Source organism: Leucoraja erinacea, chromosome 5 (genome assembly GCF_028641065.1).
Source record: "Leucoraja erinacea ecotype New England chromosome 5, Leri_hhj_1, whole genome shotgun sequence".
Lineage (NCBI taxonomy): Eukaryota > Metazoa > Chordata > Chondrichthyes > Rajiformes > Rajidae > Leucoraja > Leucoraja erinaceus.
The window spans coordinates 46,650,195-46,674,954 of NC_073381.1; the positions used below are offsets into that span (position 1 = coordinate 46,650,195).

Below are 24,760 nucleotides of genomic sequence, written 5' to 3' on the forward strand. Positions count from 1 at the left end.
TTCAGGTAGCAGTCATGCTTCGTTCCTCTTGCCATGTTGGTTGAACAGTACAATCAAGTTTCAGGCTCACTACTGGGCATTCAAGGTTGTCCTTTACTTGTGCATGCTGTAAAACAATTGGCACTTTTTGACAGGCTAACAAAGAGAGTGATCCTGCCTCCAGACAGGCAGTGTTTCAGCAAAGCTTCAGTCGGGGTTCTTTGGTTGGGAAATATACACAGTTAGTGACAAGACCCTTAACAACATTGATGGACAGAGAGATCTTTGGGCCCAAGTCCATAGCTCCCTGAAAATGGCAACACAGGTAGATAGAATGATAAAGAAGGCGTGTTTCATTCAACAGTTGGTTGCATCTCAACGTCATTATGTTGAATCAGGAATTTATGTTGCATCTTTATGCTGCATCTGTGATTAGACCACATTTGGAGTATTGCATGCAGTTCTGCTCGCCCAGTTACAGGAAGGATATGTAGGCTCTGGAGAGGGTGCAGAAGAGGTTTTGCAGAATACTACCTGGATTAGGGGGTATTACCTGCAAGGAGAGGTTGGACAAACTTGGATTGTTACCCATTGAGCTTTAGAGGTTGAGGGAAGAATTGATGGAAGTAAATATAATGATGAGGCTGTGGCGCCATCTGATAGTCGAGCCATTATTTAGTCGAGCCCTCGGAAGAAGCGCGTGACCGAGGGGCGGGGGTTGGAGATAAGAAGTTAAAAAGGACGTTTTTGTGTGTGCCTGGCAGAGCGGCTATTGTGTGTGCAGCTATTCTGAGCTCAACCACACTGCTATTGTTTTGAAGTTCCTTCATATTTAATAAAGCTTTCTCTGGAGTTTACAACAAGTGACTAATTTTATTGTGCTTCATTGGTGACCTCGAGGTTTTCCAAACTGTGATTTTGGAAAAGCAAGCAGATAAGCAAAATGCAAGCAGATAACAGCCCGCCCGATGCAGTCAGCCCTCTGGCTCAGCAGAACGCCGTTGCGATTAAATTACCCGTGTTTTAGACGTCGCAGCCGCACTTATGGTTTGAGTAGGCCGAGGCTCAATTTCATATGCGGCATTTTACTGCTGATGACACAAAATACTATTACGTGGTTGGGGCCTTGGGTCAGGACACGGCCGGTCGTCTTGTTCATTTTCTTCGCCAACCGCCGGCTGTTGGAAAGTATGATGGGCTTAAGGCGCTCCTTTTGTGCCAGCGGGCTGCAAGGATTCCGAACATGGGTGGTCTCGGTGACCGCAAGTCGTCGGTTATGATTAGGTATGTTACAAAACCTACCTGAATCGTCATTGGGAATCTGCCCTCAGCCATGTCGGCGATTTTGGCGCTGTTTGGAAAGTTTAAAATGATTTTTACTAGGCTGTACTTAAGGCAGCTCCTAAATCATTGAAAAATCGCTGCACCCGGCGCAATAGGTAATTTTTAAAATTACTCTCTGAGCAAACCTCTCGCAGCGATAACGTTTTTTAAATGGGGCATTTACATGGGTGGACCCCTCGGTGACCGCAAGGGTTTTATAAAGCAAACAATAAAGGTATGTACCTTATTTTTACATTAAATGGGGCATATATATAACCCTGAATATCAAGTTATCTATAACGAATAGTTCATTTTGGGCTTTTTATATCCCGCAGTATTTTTCTCGGCATTTGAGGGCACTAATCCAGCGCTATGTCAACGTTCTAAACCAGCGCGTTCCACATGAACCCACTAGAAAGCCGATTTAAATGGGCATTTATTTACAGCAAATGAACACTAAATTCCTTCCATTTGGCCTATAAATTAATGTAAATTAGATATAAAAATCATGTTATATTGTGAATTATTTGTGAATAATCTTTGGACACTTAGGCTATTTAAAAATGTTAATCTTTCCTTAAGAAATGGGCGTTTGACTATCCAAGATCACAGCTTTTTTGTAATGTCCATTGAAAATCAATAGGGAACAAGATGCTAATTTCCGAGTATGAAAATGGTCATAACTTTTTTAATACTTGAGATATGGAAGTGAATTTGGTGTCAAATTAAACTTATTGTTATGCTTTATCTGATGGGATAAATTGCAGACTTGATTTTTTAAATCTCAAAATTTTGTAACATTGCTATTATGATGAGCGAAATGCTTACCTTGATGTGCAGTCATCAGCCCTGTTTCCTTTTCAAGCTCGTATTCCTGGAGCAGATGCCCGAGAACATCTGCCTGCTCCTCGCGGGTGACGATTTTTCTGACCCGCTGCGGCTGAACGTGCCGCCGAGCTGTGGGAGGCCAAACATCAAGGTGCCTTTTCCATCGGTCAAGTGTCCGCAGCCATGTTTGGTTTCGGTTGAGGGTTACACCAGAAGGCCGGTTTCGAGTGACATGGGTAGAGGTAGGTGGTGCTTCTAACACCAACGCTGGGGTACTGCAGCCCACCAATGCCATCCGCCTTGCTCATATCTGGGAAATGCTGTGGCTCAGCAAAACCTCCCGCCCTGCTTGTATCCGGGAAACACTGCAGCCGGCCAGAAGAATCACCTCTATGCCTGGGATCGTCATTCGGGACGGCGGTTTCTGGTGGACACGGGACACGGAGGTCAGCATTTTGCCCCCGGCGGAAGTCGACACTCGATCAGGTAAGCGGGGGCCAGCTCTTGCCGTAGTTAACACCAGCCCCATCCGTACCTATGGTTTTCGTACGGTCCTGCTTATTTTCAGCTCCTGCCATTTTACGTACGTTCACTCTGGCCGATGTGTCCCAGCCGTTGCTGGGTGCCGATTTTCTACGGGCACAATCCCTGTTAGTTGATGTGTTCGACAGCGGCTCGTACATTCTGGAACTTTGGAGTAAATTCCCATTTGCCCCGCACCGGTTCCTCTGCCTCGCCTCAACCCGGTTTCCGCTGTTGACAATATATACGCTTGGATATTGGCGGAGTTTCTTCCCATTCTGACCCCTCAGTTTCAGTTGGGTGCTTCCAAACATGGGGTACGCCGTTTGCCTCCTGACAAGCTTCGCATTGCCAAGGCGGAGTTCCGCCAAATGGAGGAGATGGGGATTGTGCGACGTTCTGATAGCCCGTGGGCTTCTCCACTGCACATGGTTTCCAAAGCGAATGGGAACTGGAGGCCTTGTGGGGAATATCGCCATTTAAATGATGTCATGGTGGCTGATCGATATCCCGTTCCACATATCCAGGATTTCACGGTCCATTTGAATGGGGCCAAAATCTTTTCAAAAATCGACCTGGTGAGAGGTTATCATCAGATTCCAGTTCATCCGGCTGATGTCCCCAAAACTGCTATCATTACCCCTTTTGGGCTGCTCGATTTCATACGTATGCCTTTCGGTCTTAAGAACGCCGCAAAGGCTTTCCAGCGCCTCATGGGCATGGTGGGTCGGGGTTTGGACTTTTTATTTATTTACTTGGACGATATCCTCGTCGCCAGTCGATATCCTCGTTGCCAGCACTGCGCCCACATCCATTTGCTGTGTCAGCATTTCAGAGAATATGGACTGTCCTTCAACCTTGCAAAGTGTCGGGTTGGTCTGATTTCTATCACTTTTCTGGGGCATTGTGTTACACCACAGGGGGTGGTGCTGCTCACGAGTAAGGTTGATGCCATTCGGCATTTTCCTCGACCATCCAAGGTGAGTGGCCTGCAGGAGTTTGTCGGGATGGTCAATTTTTACCATCCTTTCGTGCCCAGGGCTGCTTCGATTATGCCGCCATTGTTTAGGTTCATGTCCAGCAAGCGGCATGACCTGGTGTGGGATGATGAGGCCACGGCTGTGTTTGAGGGTGTGAAGGAGGCGCTGGCGAATGTGACGATGTTGGTCCATCCGCGAGTTTAATGCTCCGACTGCCTTGATGGTTGACGCTTCTGACACTGCTGTTGGGGGCGTACACGAGCAGTTGATGGATGGGCGCTGGTAGCCTCTCGACTTTTTCAGTCGGCACCTGAGCCTGGCTGAGCGGAAGTACAGTGCGTTTGATCGGGAGCCCCTCTTGCGCTTTTCCTGGCCGTTCGCCATTTTCAATATTTTCTCGCAGGCAGGGAGTTTACCGCTTTCACGGATCACAAGCCTCTTACTTTCGCTTTTGGATCTCGGATTACTGGTCAGCATGGCAGCAGTGCCATTTGGCTTGCGTGTCAGAATACACAACTTGCGTCCGGCACATTGCGGGGAAGAGCAACCTAATTACGGATGCGTTTTCCCGCACCGCCATCCATGAGGTGGCTCCGAGTATTGATTATACTGCACTGCCGGCTGCGCAGTGTGACGACGATGAGATACTCGCCTACCGCACCGCTATTTCTGGTTTGGTTTAGGAGGATGTGTGGTTTGGTCCTTCTGGTGCCATGGTCCTCTGACGTATCGACTGGTCAGCCGAGACCCATCCTTCCAGCAGCTTGGCTTCGCCGGGTTTTAGTTCCATTTAAAGGAGATTGATGTCCTCCCTTTCTTCTGTTGTTGCTTTTTTTTTCCACACCTTCCTCAGGCTTCTTCTTTCTTTAACAAGTCTTTGCATTTCCTGGAGACAACGGGACTTCTCCAGGAAAGCCAGGAGGCCTATATATCCTGCTGAGTTGTTCCTTCTCACCAAATTTCTCCTTTCCATAGCTGTAGACTAGATCACCCATTTTCTCCATCTTCTTTTCTGCTGATCCCTTGATTCCACTTAAGATTAAGCTCACATCTGCATTGATGATTTCCCACTCCTTGATGTTAGACTTTGGCCATTTCACGAACGGCTTACGTCGTTGCATGTTCTCCACTTTACGATGTGCCTGGTTGCGTCATGGACTGTTGCCTGAAACTTCTGCAACATCCCGTAGGGTGCTGATGCTCCGCGGACTGTGGATTTCTTCCTGCCGCTGAGTTACATCCGACTGATTTGACCTTCTTTGCATAAGCATATATTTTCTGGCTTCGTCATTAAATTCTGGGAATTCTGTGTACCCTTCATCATTTCATCAATTTCAATGTCAGGACCTGGTTGCATCCTAGAATTGTGTTGGCAAAGCGCTCAAACAATTTAAATTGGCATCTTAAAAAAAAAAGCTTAAAGCCACATGCTTGTTTGTAGCCTCATCAAGGAAAGTAGAATGAGCCAAAATATACTTGTGGGCCTACAATTACAATTTTTGTGAAGAATAGGCACAGGGAAATTGCTACAGGTGAACAACCTTTTATCCGAAAGCCTTGTGACCAGACACTTTTCGTAATTCGGAATTTTTCGGCTTTCGGAATGGAAGATTTTTAGCGAAGATTTTAACGGCTGGCTCAGTGGTAGAGTGCTCGGCTCATATCCGCAAGGTCGCGAATTTGCGCCTCGATCCCGGCAGTTACTCGATCGCGAGTTTGAGTCTTCAATGTAGTTTTTTCTTGCAGAATAGGAGAGAATAGGGAGGGTTAGTCTGGGATCATTTTCTGTGAGATGATCTTAGTGCGGGAGACAAGTGTAGGAGAGGTGTACTGACTGTGTGGGCAGAACTTTGGAAGTGATTGCCCACCATTCTCAAAAGCTGCTGTGTCTCCCTGTCCCTCTAACTCCAGAGGAATCCGCTCCCCGATGGGCCGCTACGGCGACAAGTGGCAGTTCGCCCACAGCCCGAGCTGCGCAACCCCAAGAACAAGACGTACCTTGCACACCATCAGCTTCTGCCCCTACGGGGAGCGTGTTCCTCTGGAGTTGGAGCGGGGCTGGGCTGGAGTTGCTGATCTGGGATCTCCGTGCTTGCAGTGGGCCTGGGGGTCGGTGTCCCGATGAGGGGGCGCAGCTCGGGCTGTGGGCGAACTGCCACTTGACGCCGTAGCGGCCCATCGGGGAGCGGCTTCTGGTGGTCCTGACGTCTCTCAGCTCCTGTCCAGGGGGGTTGCCGGAGACGTCAGGCCCAACAGGAACCCGCTCCCCAATGGGCCGCTACAGCGACAAGTGGCAGTTCACCCACAGCCCGAGCTGCGCCCCTTCATCCGTAACCTGAGTTCCTCTAGAGTTGGAACGGGGCTAGGCTAGAGTTGCTGCTGGCTGTGAGTCTCTGGGATCTCCGTGCTTACAGTCGGTGTCCCGTTGGTCCTGACGTCTCTGGCCACCCCCCTGGACAGGAGCTGACAGGACGTCTCAGCTCCTGTACAGGGGGGTGGCCGGAGACGTCACAGCCCGAGCTGCGCCCCCTCATCCGCAACCCCAAGAACAAGACGTACCTTGCACACCATCAGCTTCTGTCCCTACGGGGAGCGTGTTCCTGTGGAGTTGAAACGGGGCTGGGCTGCTGCTGGCTGTGGGTCTCTGGGATCTCCGTGCTTGCAGTGGGCCTGGGGGTCGGTGTCCCGTTGGTCCTGACGTCTCCGGTGACTGGCACTGACCTGCTGGCATCGCCGACGTGAAGACAGTGCAAAGCCCCAGCGCCGGTGCAATGGGCGGGGAGCTGGAGAGGGGAGGGAAGGGGTCACACACATGGCCGGGAAGCAGAGGGGTGTAGGTGGGGTGAAACTGAAGGGAGTGACAATCTGCTGCTGCCTGCCCACTGAGTTAAAAAGTTCCCACGCAAGACTCACGATGTATCATGAGTCTACCGTGGGAACTTTTTAACTCAGCGGGCAGGCAGCAGCAGATTGTCAATTATTAACCCTCTCGCGCAATATACCCTCGCCTTCTCTTTTATGAATGGGGATTTAGTTCCCCTTTCTTCGAGGACCAACCGGAGGTTCCGCTGTCACCTCTGCGGGCCGCCCTCGGTGAACGTCTTCAAGGACCTTTCTTCAAAGACCGAAAAAATGTCCGCTATTCGGTGCTTTTCGTTATTTGGAATTTCGGATAAAAGGTTGTGCAACTGTATTTGATTCACAGTTAATCAGTTGTTTAAATTAATGGGGGGAGTCTATACTTTTGAATGGTGTGTTCACTGCAAATAAAATGTTATGAACAAGTCACTAATTGCAGTAAAATAATAACCATTCCTTTCCCTATTCATCTTTTATTAAAAATATATTTATTTTTAGATTGTCAAAGATTTCTCTAACTTGAGAATTAAGGGACAGAAGTTTAGGGGTAACATGAGGGGGAACTTCTTTACTCAGAGAGTGGTGGCTGTGTGGAATGAGCTTCCAGTGAAAGTGGTGGAGGCAGGTTCGTTTTTATCATTTAAAAATAAATTGGATAGTTATATGGATGGGAAAGGAATGGAGGGTTATGGTCTGAACGCAGGTGTATGGGACTAGGGGAGAATACGTGTTCGGCATGGACTAGAAGGGTCGAGATGGCCTGTTTCCGTGCTGCAATTGTTATATGGTTATATGGTTAACATTGTAAATTAACATTTAATGGCAGTAAGCACCAGGAATCCATGCTTTTGATTAATATTTCATAATTAACAGTACTGCTTCAATCAAGTACACTCAACAATAGGCATGCTTTATTAATTGTTGATGCATTCTATTCACCAAGCATTTATTATTAATTGCAAAAGATTTATTATAACCCTATGCTACACATCGTAGCCTGTAAATGTATCAACCTTTGTTTTTGATGTGTAGGTATGCGACAAGGAAATGATGTTGGCACTCAGTACCGTTCGGTCATTTATCCGTACACGAAGGAGCAGATTGTTGCAGCTGTGAAATCCAAAGAGGTCTATCAGGAGGTACTGTGGATGAATGTTTAGCATGCAATTATTTATTTTAACTGTTTTGAAGCTAGGCATGCACATTTTTAAAAGGCACAAAAGAGTTCTGATGTTTTTTAATCCTCTGGTTGCAAGAGTAGAAATATCAACATGGAACTGAAAGGAACAGCTATTATTGTTGTATGTTTGAATTTAGTAAAGTTGTAAATCCGAATTGCTGGTGTCTGTTATTGAAATTTTATTCATTATTAACTGTTGGCACATTTCAAGAATTGCATTTTGCAGTTATGAAGGTAAAATAGTTGAGAAGGACAAAGACAGGTTCAGATATCCAAACTTAGTGCAGCACTTTTTGTCTTTTTTAAATAGATCCATAATATGATTTTGAATTCTCAATAGACAATAGACAATAGGTGTAGGAGTAGACCATTCAGCCCTTTGAGCCAGCACCGCCATTCAATGCGATCATGGCTGATCATCCCCAATCAGTACCCCGTTCTTGCCTTCTCCCCATATCTCCTGACTCCGCTATTTTTAAGAGCCCTATCTAGCTCTCTCTTGAAAGCATCCAGAGAACCTGCCTCCACTGCCCTCTGAGGCAGAGAATTCCACAGACGGGTCTCAATTCCAATTTTTTCCTGTGTCAATGCTCTTTTGCATGACAGAATCAAGAATGTGGGTGGCAATTGCAATTCAATAAAAGATAGCATATGCTGGAATAAAGAGCTTGGTATTAAAAAATTCACATTAAACAAATGAATCAAATGCAATTTCCAAAGTATTATCCCAGCTGTGACAACAGAGAAAAAAAAATTGTTTTATAAATGAAATTGGCCAGTTATTGTGTTGAAGTGGAAATGTAATTTTAACTGAATTGATCAGTTACATTTTTGAATGCACTAGACTGTGGGACCCGTTGCATCCCAGTCACACGGGAGGCCTGGGCCCCCAACGCAACCCATTTCCTAACGCAATATTCCACCACTCACCCATTCCCCCTACGCAACCCGTTCCTCAATATAATATTCCACCATTCACACATAGCCCCCAACTGCGCAGACGCGGCTGACGGGTTCCCGTTGTGACGCCCCTGATCCCCCACTCCACCCCTTGCCCTTCCCCACCCCCCCCACCCCCCTGCACTCACTCCATCCTCCCCATCCACTCTTAGCGGCTCTCCGGCGGCACAGCCATACCCACCCATTGGGTTTCCATTGTGACGTTGAACATGCAGGTATTACTGTGCAGGCACAGCTGACAGGCAGGGCAAGTGCAGGGCACCTTCGATTGAAACCAGCATCTGCAGTTCTTTCCTACACACAAGATCAAAACCTGTATTTGTATGTTCTATTGATTAAATACAGAATGTTTATTGAAACCAGGTGAGCTTGGTTGAAAATAAGTGTTTCAATCCAAAGTAGGATTATCCTGTCATGGTCATTGCTGCGGGCCTATCGGAGTACTGGCACATCCTTGGCTGCTGCTGCCTAAAATTGTGGCTGACTCTGCATGAAATATACTCCATGATGCTTTGTAAATGTCTAAACATTTCTGCAATTAAATAAAATTAATACATTTGTTAATTTTTTATCATTTATACTTAAAGTGTTATCTGTTAGATTAATCTTACTGTTTTTGAAAATCTAGAATGTTGAGTGATTATCAATTGTGCCTCAAAATAGATGCAAAATGTTTCTGTTAGTATGTAATTCTCTTTTAAGCATAGACATGAAAAGCTGTAATGTATCAGAGAACCATGGCTGTCCCTTGGGGAACAACCTGGAAGTTAAACAGTGGAGTCCACCTTCACTGTTCTTAAGTACTGAGATGGGAAGCCCTTTCAAATCCCTCAACATCATCTGGCATCGTCTGCTTTTCTTATCTTAATGACATTGTTAAATAATTTAAATTTGTAACCCAAAAAAATATTCATTTTGATTTTTCAGAAAACATTTAAATGGCTCCCAGTATGAGATCAGTTAGACTGCAACTGAGCAACTGGCCAGCTCTGTGTAGCCAAATTAGGAAAACTGTATTCCAATATCCCATTCCGAATTTTTCTTGTGATTATAACCTATTTTTACGTAATCCATTTAGGAACCTGTTGGTAAATAAAACCTCAAGATTGATAAAAATCTTTACTTATTTAGCAGAGCAGAAAAACAAATTTATGCACCTTTTAGTAGTGTTGGTAATGATCAGAAAATTCCAGGGAAGGTAAAAATATTAAGACTGCAATACTAAACCAGACCAACTTTTTGTTGTCACATTGTTGATTGTGGGAGATCGTGGTATCAAAATTGGATATCCTAAGGAGGCAAATTTTATGTATTTTCTTTCCAGTAATTATAAACAGGCTTAATTTTCCCAAACAATCTGACATTTTGAAATAGTTTTGGAATAATGGATATTTTATGACCAAATAAAGTAAGTGGGTCCAAATCTACTATTGTTCTGACAAAATTGGTGTGAAACAATGTTGCAGATGTTTTAATTACAAATTGTTATAAATTATTTTATATTAGAGCGTTTAGTTGTATAGATGCTGAATCTAACTAAAGTATGAAGCAAAGTATAAATTGAAAATGCATGTTTTTATTGTCAAAACATTGCTGCTTTGCAAATACTTACAGTACATCAAACAGAATAGTTAATGGCGATCTGTATTAAAGCACTCTCTTGCAGTCTATTTTAAGTCATTCTGCATGTCACCGCCATTATTTTTTCTGACATCTGTGAAGCGTGTAACGGATCTATTCCCAAGGCAACAGACTCTATTTTGCCCTTTGATTACCTGAGGAAAGCCAGTGGGATCAGGTGCACATTGTCACGCAGCTGTTTGGAAATCAGCTGCTGGCCTTGGCTATAGCAAGGAAATGTTGGAGGCGACTAGGTTAAGCAGGTCTGAATAACTGCCAGCTGGGTACATCATGGCTATATAGCCAAGGGATTCTAAGGTCAATGTCATTAGTTTTGTCCTCAGATCTGAGTGCGGAAAGGGTCGTACCAAGACAGTGTGTTCTACAGATAATGTTCAGTTCAATTTCTGCAGTCATGTGGTCCAGCTGCTCCATCGTTTGTATTGTGCTTTTTTTGGAAGCAATGATTCTGACATGCACACAAACTAAGCTGTAGGAGTGGTAATCTAAGAAAAATAATCACACCTTTAAAAACCATTAACTAAAATTCCTTCCATCAGTTCCTTTCTTGAGTTGTGCTGTTACATGCATAACTACCATTCCCCTTTATTATTCATGAAGCTTGTGTAAAAATAGAATGTATTTTAATGTGGAAATTAATTAAGTATGTCGTGGCTGGATAAGATCAAAAGGAAATAAGTAAGCTAACAGTTATATGATGATATTTGTATTAAATATCAGTGTTTGCTGTTCATTTATTTCGCTTATGTGACTACAGTGTATTCTGAACTTTTTAATTTAAATCTGACTGTGAGAAAGTTAAAGATACATGATAAAATATTATTTAACGGTGCTGAATATTTGAAGGTGCATTTACATTTTGCAGCAACCATTTTGGATGTAAACTTTGGTGGATTACTCATGGATGTAACGTATTCAATCCATGCACATTGCCTCGCTAATTTTCTCTATCAGTGCATAACACGTTATTGCTTTGATTGATAAATATCAAGGCTGGACAGTAGGAATTTCTTAAGGAACACAGTTTTCAAAAATTTGTGATTAATCCATTTTAAAGAATTGATTTATTTTCTATGATAGCTGTGATCAAAATAAGTTTAAAGAATCAGTGACATAATATTGTACTTATGTACTTCATAAAAGAAGGTTGAAGGGTAATTGACCTTTTGCGTCCTAATAGATATGAATATGCTTAACTATATTCGGTTTTATTTTTATGGTCCATAAAATAAATGAAAACATAAAAGGTGCAGTAATAAATTACAGAATCTCCAGAATAAGCTCTTTTCTAAATTGTGGAATTGTATTTTAAATTGCACATTGGACCATACTTTGCTTGGAATTGCTGTAGTTCTGCAGGAAACCATTGGTATTTCTTGGAATTGCAAGTAAGTTTCATATTCCCCCACCAACAAGGAATGGCCTTGGGAGGAAGGAGAGAATTTTAATGAATGCATAGAAGGGTCAAAGATAAGGCAAAGTAAAAACAAAATGCATTGGTTGAGAAAGGAAAAAGCAGTACTGCACAGGGATTGATAGACAAGGTGATAAGAGAAAGTTGAAGAAGAATTTGGTGATGGGTAAAAGACACTAGAAAGATGTGCATGATTTTGGGAGGGGCCTTACTGAAATCTAGATTTTCAAAAGATAACCACCACAATTGAACCCACAACCATTGGTAGGTCTATTCCCTATTACCTTCTTCAGACTATCCTTGCACCTCCCCTTAAGGTCATAAGTGATAGTAGTTGTATGAGGCCATATGGCCCATCAAGTCTACAAGTCTAATCATGGCTGATCTAACCCGCCCTCCTAACCCCATATTCCTACCTTCTCCCCATGACACCCTACTAATCAAGAAATTAAAATGAAATGAAAGTCAGGAGTAACATTATAATAGAATAATCATTAAACAGTGAGGAAAGGTAACCAGAAAAGAATAAGAGATGGAAAAGGGTGGCACACAGGGCCGGCCTTGGGCCGATTGGACCGATTTTTCCAAATTGGGCCCCGCGCCCAAGGGGGGCCCCGCGTTAATTTTCCGTATTTCATATGGAAATACAAATTCGCTTTGTTAAATAAAGATTTAAAAAAACATTTTCCATATGGATTTTTTTTACAAAACGAACACGAGGGAAGGAAGGGGGTTGAGGGGAGAGAGGAGTGTGCCTTGATTGGTGGAGAAGAGGGATGTGGGAACGCTGTACGCCGGTGATGACTCACTCTCACACTGGGATCCCCCAGCTGTCATTGTGCAGTCTATCTGACTCCCTGCACCCCCCCCCCCCCCAACCCCCCTCTATGGAGCGAAGGAAATATGCAACGTTTCTGGTCAAAACCCTTCTTCAGACCCGGCCTGAAACGTTGGCTATTTCCTTTGCTCCATGGATGCTGCCTCAAGCCCTGTCCCACTGTGCGAGTTCACCCAAGAGCTCTCCCGAGTTTAAAATCTCTGTGTAGCATCTCTGTCCCTATCTTCAAGTTCCCACTTTGAAATAAAATACAAGTTTCGACAAAAACTTTGCAGCAGGATCGCGATTAGTCCATTCCTACGCATTTTTAATCATCGTTCGATTCAGTGTAATTTTCACACCTGGTTGATATAGTTTTTTTTTAAAGATACAGTACATTACAATAAATAGTTTCAAGCATACCCTGTACTTAACGCACGAACATTAAGGTGGTTACTTATGTTACAAACGGTAATAAATGAATATAATTTCAAAGTGAAATTGGAGATTTTCGTGGAAAGAATATTTAAGCAGAATATGGTGAGGTCGCTGCAAAATGCTCATTTAAAACATTACGCCGTCAACTCAGGATTTTTTCTTAGCCCTCTGACAGGTGTTTCAATCTCACCTTGTAGCTCGCTGTTAATCTATTCATAGCTATTAATTTTCATTCCTGGTCTGTATCGAACTTCTCCAAATGCAAACGCTTCAAGTTACACTTCATGTGTGGTGGTAAGGGAGGGGATGGGGGGGGGAGAATGCCAGGATAAAATACCATATATTTGCATTTATATAGCGATCCTGCTGAGAATGTATTGTCGAAAGTTGTATTTTATTTCAAAGTGGGAATTGGAAGGTAGGGACAGAGATGCTACACAGAGATTTTGTTTGGAAGGAAACGTTACAGCAGCTGAGTAAAAGATTGGCCAAATGGTAGCTTCAATGAAGATCGGGCGAGGGGGATTGGGGGAAAAGTATCTACAGCTTGGGACTTGCCTAAATGAGTACTGAGATGGATTATCATTCCACACCAAATTTCATAGACAATAATACCTTTTATGCAATTATCACAGTTTGTTGGATATGGATCAACCGACTCTGTATGGTACATGCTCGTAAATTAGTAAAACAAATGTTCTTCTTTGAGTACTGTTGTTTCTGGGATGGGATGACTGATAAGTAATAACATACACTCTATATTTTGCCATAATCTGGCTGAAACAATGGCATATTTTGTGATATTTATTGAGATAGAAAGATACAACTGAGTTTGGGCAAGATATGACCTTGCAACATTCTGTATGTCTGATAGATATTGTAAAATGGAACTCAGAAATTATGGGAGGATTACATAAAACTACAATTCAAAGGTAATGAATATACCGAGTATTCTTATTTCCATCATGAACACACAATAGTGATATAGGACACCAGGTCCTACTACGGTAAACTCATGAGCCACTACGGTATGACTACATGTTAAAAAGTATCACATTTCTTAATATATTTTACTCGTGGACATTTTTCAACATGTTAAAACATCTTCACGAGTTACCACGTTTACCAAGTACCTGCCGTTAGCACTAAGAAATGGCATGTTGGCCTTTATAACGAGAGGAATCGAATATAGGAGCAAAGAGGTCCTTCTGCAGTTGTACCGAATTCTAGTGAGACCACACCTGGAGTATTGTGTGCAGTTTTGGTCCCCTAATTTGAGGAAGGACATTCGTGCTATTGAGGGAGCCCAGCGTAGGTTAATTCCCGTGATGGCGGGACTGTCATATGCTGAGAGAATGGAACAGCTGGGCTTGTACACTGGAGTTTAGAAGGATGAGAGGGTATCTCATTGAAACATATAAGATTGTTAAGGGCTTGGACACGCTAGAGGCAGGAAACATGTTCCCGATGTTGGGGGAGTCCAGAACCAGGGGCCACAGTTTAAGAATAAGGAGTAAGCCATTTAGAACGGAGATGAGGAAACACTTTTTCTGAGTCGTGAGTCTGTGAAATTCTCTGCCTCGGAAGGCGGTGGAGGCTGGTTCTCTGGATGCTTTCAAGAGAGAGCTAGATAGGGCTCTTAAAAATAGCGGAGTCAGGGGATATGGGGAGGGCAGGAATGGGGTTCTGATTGTGGATGATCAGCCATGATCACATTGAATGAAAGTGAATTAGGTGTCAAATTAAACTTCTTTTTATGCTTTATCTGATGGGATAAATTGCAGACTTGATTTTTAAATTGTTTCCCTTTGAGGCAGCCTGGTTTTTCTGAAGAGGCATCTTAAACAAGTTCCCTGTTTAGCTTCAGGCATATGCCAAGACTCAATTTATTGTGGATGCAGCAGGAAAGATGGTTAGTCAAGATTTTCTTCATGCATGAGCCATTTTGCAGTGTTCATTTTGTCTGGTGTGGTATAGTATATGCAGCAATTAATATCTTACTCCATACTTTGCTCCATACTTTTTATTAAATTAAAACTAATTGTCTATTTGTTAGATAATTATTTTAAAAACGTATAAAGGAAATTACATATAAACCTTACAATTGACAAGTGGAAGTTAGAAAGACAGTACGATTCGGGAAACACTAAATGGAAAAAAATCAATACATATTCTCAAAAGCCCTGGGCACGTGTATAATAGATTTCCATTTATAATTAAATTGGATGTTTTACACAGAACATTTTCTAAATCTACAAATTCATAAATCCACTATCTAAAGTTGGCCTGTTTTCCCTGAACAGTTCAAGTGTGGTCCTGTATCCTGTGGCACTTGGATGAGTCTTATGTCCTTTTCCCAAGGCACATTGTGTTATCACAAACATTATACTAACTTCACTTTATCTTATTAAAACATGTTTGCAGGACGCAAACATTGAGGTAAATTACTTTTCCCCATGAGACTCAGAATTATTTCTGTCAAAGTTTCAAGGGTAAATGAAATCCCAAAACTTGTTTCCACACAATTTCATAGAAAAAGCCAAATTCGACTGCACATACACGATCTGTTTGTAACAGCTTTTATCTCCACATATAATGTAGATTCCAAAAAAAGGAAAACAGAGACCAATAAATATTCCCATTGTTCCTGCCAACACATTTCACGCTTAAACTTTCCGACTAATGCTTGTACCCGTGGGAGGAAAGGATGAGGCATTTTAAAATATATTTCAAATCATGTGGATCATTTACATTGTGTGGGCTAAGGAAGAATTAAGCTCTCAATCTTTACAGGCTTTAAATGAGCTTTGTTACATCCTCGGGGAATTTTCTGTCAGGCTGAGCTCCTGGGAAAGCTGGGCGCAGGCTGCTCTTGAAACTCTACTCCCAAGTTGGAGCCTTATAGCACCATATAGCAGTTCGGCCAGAGAACATTTTCTTTGTGCGTTTTCTTTCATTTAAATTTAGAATTTAAAAATAATTGTGGATTTTTGCAACTAAATTTCTGCTGCACACATCCTTATGTACCCTTTCTTTCTAAATAAGGTGAACCATTAATTCTTTTTGTTTTGCTTGATATGTAACCATTCGCAATATATTACCAATAAATACTATATTGTGAATAATTTTACCTTATTGCTATGCTCATATTACTTTGTCATGTTGCTTCCAGGAATAACACAAACAGGACTTCAAACAGTGCTCAAAGTATTCACTCAGAGTTTGTTAAACTCCATAGCTTCAAGAATGTTTCACTGTTTTCTGATCTCTGGATCACATGAAGCAGTGCTATAGTAATCCAAAATGTAATTTGCAATGTAGGTACCACCTGCTCTAGTGTACTACCTGCTCTTCTGAACAACTTATATATCCAGCCAACTCCATTGCTCATTGGTTGATCAACAAGAAGCCAATGTCATATTTGACTAGCAACACGTAGAGATCGCTCATTCCTTCATCTACTGCAGTCAGAATTACTCATCCACTACATATCTCTCATAATGTCCAAAGAATGGGCACTAATGGTCTACTCTGAGATTTTATCTAGCAAGGAAGTTTGTAAACTGTTTAAATAAAGGATGTGTAGGAAAGAAATTGAAAAAATGAAAGAACAATATATATTTCATAATAATTGTTTGATTTTTTTGCTTGTCATAGATTTTCAAAACCTTTTGATAAAAAAACGTAGCACCTTGGTTAATTACATTTGATTTTAATTTGCATAGTATGCACTTCATTGCTTTGATATCTTCTTGGGTACTCACTCAGGATTAAGGATGACATGCTTCCAATTTGGTTCCCTGAGTTCCGAGCTGACTGATGAGATCAATGTGGGAATGTCAGACTCTTCCACAGTTATGGTAGCTAGTGGTTAACGGGATGGGCTGAGAATAATTTGTGCACCATTTGCCACGTATGCAGGATTTCTGTGTACTCGGACTGCATGGCCTTGAAGATCTCAATATCATCCTGTAAACTGCTTGAGTAGCTGTGTCACAGAGATTCTTAGAAGTCATTGGGGATGCTGCATACCTTCATGAAAGCTTTGAGTACATCCTTTAATCTGTTCATCGGCTAATCTCTTCCCATGAAAAGACTCGTATTTTTAGAATGTATGTTTCATAAGTTTATTGTCCGGAATGCTAACAACTTAGACTGATCAACCAAGGTGAGTGTACCAAGAACCTCAGTACTGGGGAACCAAACAGTGAGAGTCATGCCTTTCTACACCATGCTAGGAACGGATTTAACAGCAGCCTGGCATTGTTCTGGATCCTTGAACAAGGTAAAGTCCAGTGAGCTCACTAAGTCCCTGCTTCTTCCCTAATCTACAACAATAGCCAACTATGTTTTCTTAATCTTGGTATGAGAACAATTAAATCTCCGATATCTCTGGGAAGAAAAGTTTGTCTTGTTTTACTGCTATGTGTCGTTGAGGTTACATGATCTGATCTAAATTATTTTCCAAAGCACCTAATTATTTTTCTATGTGAGCCTGCTCGCTTGAGTGCTAAAAGCAGATAAATCCATTTTAGCTGAGAAGTCTGTTTTAACCGTTTCATTACACACATTGCTCTACGTGAGTCCAATGAAAATGAGGGAATGCAACAGTAATCTTGATTTCATTCATGATTAAATATCTTTCAGATTCTATAGAGAGCAGAGATATCACATCTTTTCAACCTTCAGTAGTATACTTTCTAATCTCAGCTCTGCCTATCCACTCAGATAACAAGACTCGCACTGATGGCCTCTTCTGCAACTACTTGGTCTAAATTTGGGAACTCTTTGCCCAGTAGCACTATGGCAATACCATACCAAGCGGACTGCTGCAATTTAAGGTTTTAGCTCATCAATACCTTCTCTAAGGCAATAATAGATGGATAATAAATGCTGGTCTTGACAGAACCACATCAGGAATGTATTGCCTAGAAACATCGAAAATTGGTGCAAGAGGAGTCCATACGGCCCTTCGAGCCAGCACCGCCATTCATTGTGATCATGGCTGATCGTCCCCTATCAATAACCCGTGCCTGCCTTCTCCCCATATCCCTTGCCTCCACTAGCCCCTAGAGCTCTATCTAACTCTCTCTAAAATCCATCCAGTGATTTGGCCTCCACTGCCCTCTGTGGCAGGGAATTCCATAAATTCACAACTCTCTGGATGAAAAAGTTTTTTCTCACCTCAGTCTTAAATGACCTCCCCTTTATTCTAAGACTGTGGCCCCTGGTTCTGGACTCACCCAACTTTGGGAACATTTTCCCTGCATCTAGCTTGTCCAGTCCTTTTATAATTTTATATATTTCTATAAGATCCCCCTCATCCTTCTAAATTCACTGCCTGCTGTACCTGCACGCCAACTTATAGTGACCGGTGTACAAGGACACCCAGGTCTCGCTGTACCTCCCTCTTACCTAACCTAACCCCATTGAGATAATAATCTGCCCCCTTGTTTTTGCCACCAAAGTGGATAACCTCACATTTATCTATATTATACTGCATCTGTCACGCATCTGCCCACTCACTCAACCTGTCCAGGTCACCCTGTAACCTCCTAACATCCTCTTCACAGTTCACACTTGCACCCAGCTTTGTGTCATCCGCAAACCTGCTAGTGTTGCTCCTAATTCCCTTTTCCAAATCATTAATGTATATGGTAAACAGTTGCGGCCCCAACACCGAGCCTTGTGGCACTCCACTCGCCACTGCCTGCCATTCTGAAAAGCACCCGTTCACTCCTACTGTTTGCTTCCGGTCTGCCAACCCATTTTCTATCCATGTCAACACCCTACCCCCAATACCATGTGTTCTAATTTTAGTCACCAATCTCCCATACGGGACATTATCAAAGGCTTTCTGAAAGTCTAGATACACTACATCCACTGGCACCCCTTTATCCATTTTACTTGTCACATCCTCAAAAAATTCCAGAAGATTAGTCGAGCATGATTTCCCTTTCATAAATCCATGTTGACTTGGACAAATCTTTTTACTGCTATTCAAATGCCCCGTTATTACCTCTTTAATAATTGACTCCAGCATCTTTCCCACCACCGAAGTCAGGCTAACTGGTCTGTAATTCCCCGTTTTTTCTCTCGCTCCTTTCTTGAAAAGTGGGATAACATTAGCTATCATCCAATCCACAGGAACTGATCCTGAATCTATTGGACATTGGAAAATGATCACCAATGCATCCACTATTTCTAGAGCCACCTCATTGAGGACCCTGGGATGCAGACCATCAGGCCCAGGGGATTTATTATCCTTCAGTCCCATTAGCCTACCCAATACTATTTCTCGCCTAATGAAAATTTATTTCAGTTCCTCTACCCCCTTAGGTCCTCTGTCCTCCGGTACATCTGGGAGATTGTTTGTGTCTTACTTAGTGAAGACAGATCTGAAGTACCTATTCAACTCTTCTGCCATTTCCTTGTGTCCCATAATAATTTCACCCGTGTCTGCCTTCAAGGGATCCACAATTGACTTTGCTACTCTTTTTCCCATAACATATCTAAAGAAGCTTTTACTGTCCTTCTTTATATTCCTGGCCAGCTTCCCCTCGTATTTCATCTTTTCAGCCCGTATTGTCTATTTTGTTTCCTTCGGTTGTCCTATAAATGTTTCCCAATCCTCTGGCTTCCGGCTACTCTTTGCTGTGTTATACATCTTTTCTTTTAGTTTTATTCCATCCCTAACTTCTCTTGTCAGCCACGGTTGCCTCCTACTCCCCTTAGAATCTTTCTTCCTTTTTGGAATGAAATGATCCTGTGTCTTCCGGATTATGCCCAGAAATTCCTGCCATTGCTGTTCCACCGTCATTCGTGCTAGGAATGATGGTGGAACAACCTGATAAGACTGCGGTGGCAATTATTCCTTTCAAAACGAAATATTATTGGTGGATGAACGAAAAAGAGTTGCAGGAAGAGGGTGTGGGAGTGGAATGAGCTGCATCATTCTTGCACAGAGCTGGCATGGATTTGAAGGGCCAAGTAGCCTGTTGATTAATCTGTGATGATTTTATTTGCCTTGCATTGGCCTGCTTCATTTAAGATAGCTGCAAGTTGATCAGTTTCAATAATAGAGCACTGAAGATTTAGAATTAACTAGAGTCATAGAGTGATACGGTGTGGAAACAGACCATTTGGCCCAACTTACCCACACAGGCCAACATGTCCCAGCTACACTAGCCCCACCTGCCTGGGTATCGTCCATATCCCTACAAACTTGTCCTATCCATGTTTCTTAAAAATTGCCTCAACTACCTTCTCTGGCAGCTTATTCCATACACCCACCACCCTTTATGTGAAAAAGTAACCCCTCAGATTCCTAATAACTCTTTTCCCCCTCACCTTGAACCTATGTCCTCTGGTCCTCGCTTCCCCCACTCTGGGCAAGAGATTCTGTGCATCTACTCGATCAATTCCTCATGATTTTATACAGCTCTGTAAGATCATCCCTCATCCTCCTGCGCTCCAAGGAATGGAGACCCAGCCTACTCAACCTCTCCCTATAGCTCACACCCTCTAGTCCTGGCAATATCCATGTTAATCTTCTCTGAACCCTTTCAAGCTTGAAAATATCTTTCCTATATCATGGTGCCCAGAACTGAACACAATATTCTAAATGCGGTCTCGCCAACGTATTATACAACTGCAACATGACCTCCCAACTTCTATACTCAGTACTCTGTCTGATGAAGGCCAATGTGCCAAAAGCCTTTTTGACCACCTTATCTTCCTGCGACTCGACTGTCAAGGAACCAGGGACCTGCACTCCTAGATGTCTCTGCTCTACAACACTCCTCAGAGAACTACCATTCACTGTTCAGGTCCTGAACTTGTTAGACATCCCAAAATTCAACACCTCACATTTCTCCATATTAAATTCCATCAACCATTCCTCAGCCCACCTGGCCAATCGATCCAGATCCTGCTGCTATTTTTCACAACCATCTTCATTATCTGCAAAACCACCCACTTTTGTATCATCACCAAACTTGCTAATCTTGCCCTGTCATGAGTGTTAAATTGTGTTATGTAAGACAAAACAATGAAATTATTTCTTGCAGCAGTAAAACAGGTCTGTAAACACAGTAATCATAGCTCAGAGAATTCGGAAGAAGGCTGAAAAGGAGGACCACCAGGGTGGTTATCCCTGGTTTGCTTCCAGTTCCTCGTGCTGGTGAGGGCAGGAACAGGGAGATGGAGGATCTGAATGTGTGGCTGAGCAGCTGGTGCGGGAAGCAGGGATTTAGGTTCTTAGACCACTGGGATCTGTTTTGGGGGAAGAGTGAATTGTACAAAAAGGACGGGTTGCATCTTAACTGGAGGGGGATCAGCATTCTGGCAGGCAGGTTTGTCAGTTAAATAGTGGGGAGGGTGGGGGGAGATAAATTGAAAATATAAGGATGTAGTTAAAGGGAAAGAGTATAAGAAAAGTTAAGAAGATACCAGAATTAACGGAGCAGAAAGCTCAGGAATGGATAGGAGAGTATGGCCAAGTGAAATAGGATTCGATGTGAGGGAGGGGAGAAATGGATTAAAAGTATGATATATGAATGCACGAAGTATAAGAAATAAAGTGGATGAGCTTGAGGCTCGGTTAGAAATTGGCAAGTATGATGTTGTGAGAATTACATTGACATGGCTGCAAGAAGGCCAGGGCTGGGAACTGAATATTCAAGGGTACATGTCTTATTGAAAAGACTGACAGGTGGGCAGAGGGGGTGGGGTAGCTCTGTTGGTGAGGAATGAAATTCAGTCCCTTGCGAGGAGTGACATAGAATCAGGAGATGTTGAGTCAGGATGGATAGACCTGAGGAATTGTAAGGGTAAAAATACCCCAATGGGAGTTATCTACAAGCCCCTAAACAATAGCCTGGATATAGGGTGCAAGTCGAATCAAGAATTAAAATTGGCATGTCGCAAAGGTAATGCTACGGTTGTCATGGGAGATTTTTTAACATGCAGGTAGACTGGGAAAATCCAGCACCAACCTGATGTACTAGTGGCCAGAGGATCAAGGGTGACGGAGGAACTAAAGGAAATTCACATTAGGCAGAAATGGTGTTGGGTAGAATGAAGGGTCTGAAGGCTGATAAATCCCCAGGGCCTGATGGTCTGCATCCCAGGATACTTAAGGAAGTGGATCTAGAAATCGTGGACGCATTGGTGATCATTTTCCAACGTTCCTGTGGATTGGTGCGTAGATAATGTTATCCCACTTTTAGGCTGTGGGCCGAGCATCAAAAATGTGTCTAGAAATCAGTTTTTGTGATCCAAGTCACCAAACTACATGATGTTTTCCACAGATTTAGATGAAATATAATTGAGAAGGAAGTCATAACTCGTCATTGCCGAAAGTTGCACATTAATTAATTAAACTAATTAGAAAATGAGATCGGGAAAGTAAGCGCCATCTAGTGGCCAATGCCCATAATACACGATGGGCAAACTATTTCCGTGTTGCAGTCCATTTAAACTATATATCATTATACCTATATATATTCCAGATAGTAATATAGGTATAATAATATTATATTTAGGTATAATAATATTATCTATATTACTAAAATTCTGTTCTTGACCGGTTTTGGCGATCTGTGCTGCGATTTCCAAGAGAACGCCGCCACCTATGGCCGACATTTTTGGCCACCTCGCTCAGAGCCCCCCTCGCCACATGTGTGCCGAAGATGTTTCACGTCGATGAAAAATGACAGAGATATTAATGTTTTTACAAAATTCCCCATTCTCTCTGCTGCCCCTGCTTGAGGGAGGGGGACTATAAAGCCAGGAAGTGGTGCGTCACAATCAGTCTAAAAAAAAACAAGATTAGTGCAAAACAAAACCTTCTGTAGATCAAATGTATGGGTCCATATATAGGACAATATCACAAGAAGCACCAGTGGTTGAGAAAAAGTGTGCAAGCCTAAGATGTAGCATTGAGTAGCACTTCATTACCTTGCCATCGCAGACTTGTTTTTCTTTGTGGCAGCTGGATGCCTACAACCCTTTGACAGATTTGGCTGGCAATGTTTGGCAGCAACATAGGATTTGCATGAATGCAGGGAATGGGCAGTGTGCTGTTAATGCCTTGGGGATTGATTATGATGATTGATTTTGTAGAACAAGAATTTCACCTGAACATATAGACTAATAGCAGGGGAAGTACTTTAATTGCATGTGTCAAACTGTAAACATCCATCTTTACAATTTCTTTCAATTCTTATGTTTACTATCCATAACCATTTGTTTTTTCATTATGTAGTTGAGAGGATTTGTTTGGTGTTGATGTAATTTGTTAAATATCTCCAATTTATGACTGCAGATACATGCTGAGAATGGTACAGAGACCCCTATTATTAGGACATCTGAATAATCCTTTAACAAGAATCACAATGTAAACTTGAAAAAATCCCCTCAATAATATTGCAACATTTGCTCCTTGGGAAGGATGTTGGGATGGATGAATGGGATATGGTTTGCGGTTACATAAGCCTAATAAAGTGTAGTCCCATTGTTCCCAGTTGCTGGAAGCTAAGATTTGATTGATCTAAATGAGGAAATGTTTGGAATTAATGGGGAACGGAGGTGGTGTTGTTTGAGTCATCAAGTGGTGAATATGCAAATGCTCATTTCTATTTACAGCAATTGAATTGCCAAGGTCTCCAATGCATGCAAACTGCAGCAATTTTGCATGACATTACATGACGTTTTTTTTTTAAGTGGAAATGTTCCACTAAAATGCTGCCTACAAATATAATTGGTACTGTGGGCACATAGTAACTGTTCTAAAATGTACTTTCCCGTTGACATATCCTGACATGAGTTTTTTTATATATTCCGAGAGGAGTTGTTACAGCCCACTCAGTTTTCTTAATTTATAATAGGTATAACCTAGCAGTTTTCTCATGATGTTGCTCATTATGTATCAGAAGATAAACTGTAAGACTAGAAACTGCCATTACTCATTGTACACCATTGTTATTAGGAGCCATCTGAGATTTACTGTCGCCATCCGAGATTTATTTTGTTCGTAAAATTTATCAATGATTTGCCAATCAACTTTTGTTATGCTTCCATCATTCACTGAAAATAGTAAATGAGTGGTGTTTGTTGATTTGTTCAGGTATAGCCATATCTCCATGGCACGTCACACAGTAAATAAGAAGATGTGTTGGTTTATAACAGTAAGGTTGTATAAATAAAGTGTTGTGAGGAATGAGCTATTGGAAGAAAGTGCAACACTTGGATGAACTACAGAGCAAATACAAAATTAATTTTAGTATAATGGCCTGGATTTTGTACCCTGCCCTCTCCCAATCTACTTTGGATATATGTCACTTCCAGTCTGCGTTGTTTTTAAATTTGCGCAAAGGCGCTACCGTATATCTCACCGTTCTCCTCTGCTCCAAGCACACCATGTTTAATTCCGATCGGTGGAAGATTACAAAAGGTATGAAGTTTAAAAAAATCGTGAGATCAGCAGATTGGTCTTCTCACCTGTCAGTCACCATGAAGGTGTAAACAAGCTCTTCTAAGCATCCCCTCAGTCTAGTTCAGTCAATAAAACACTGATTCAAGCACTGGAACAACTAAACGCTATTTTTGGATTGCACAACAAATTCCCCTATACGATACCTAAACCACCGTGGGTTCGAACCTTGTATCTGCCTGGCCAAGCCCTTCAGCCTCGTGCAAGCAGAAACACTCCAAAAGGTCACATAGTCCCAGTGCTCTTCCAGAAGATCGACAAAGGACCTCGTAGGGGCTGCCTTTTATAGGTCCCCGAACCTTGAGGGGCCGAACTACAGAGGGAT

At 42.4% G+C, this 24,760-nt stretch overlaps 1 protein-coding gene across 4 annotated transcripts in view; it reads left to right on the forward strand.

Annotated features, from left to right (window-relative positions):
• The window catches only part of msraa (methionine sulfoxide reductase Aa), a 261,249-nt gene that overhangs the window by 193,338 nt on the left and 43,151 nt on the right, over positions 1-24,760 (forward strand). For all 4 annotated transcript variants that reach the window (XM_055635513.1, XM_055635512.1, XM_055635511.1 and 1 more), the window contains exon 5: positions 7,524-7,630. In XM_055635513.1, coding sequence (XP_055491488.1) covers positions 7,524-7,630 — 107 coding nt within the window. The remainder of the gene's footprint in view (positions 1-7,523; positions 7,631-24,760) is intronic.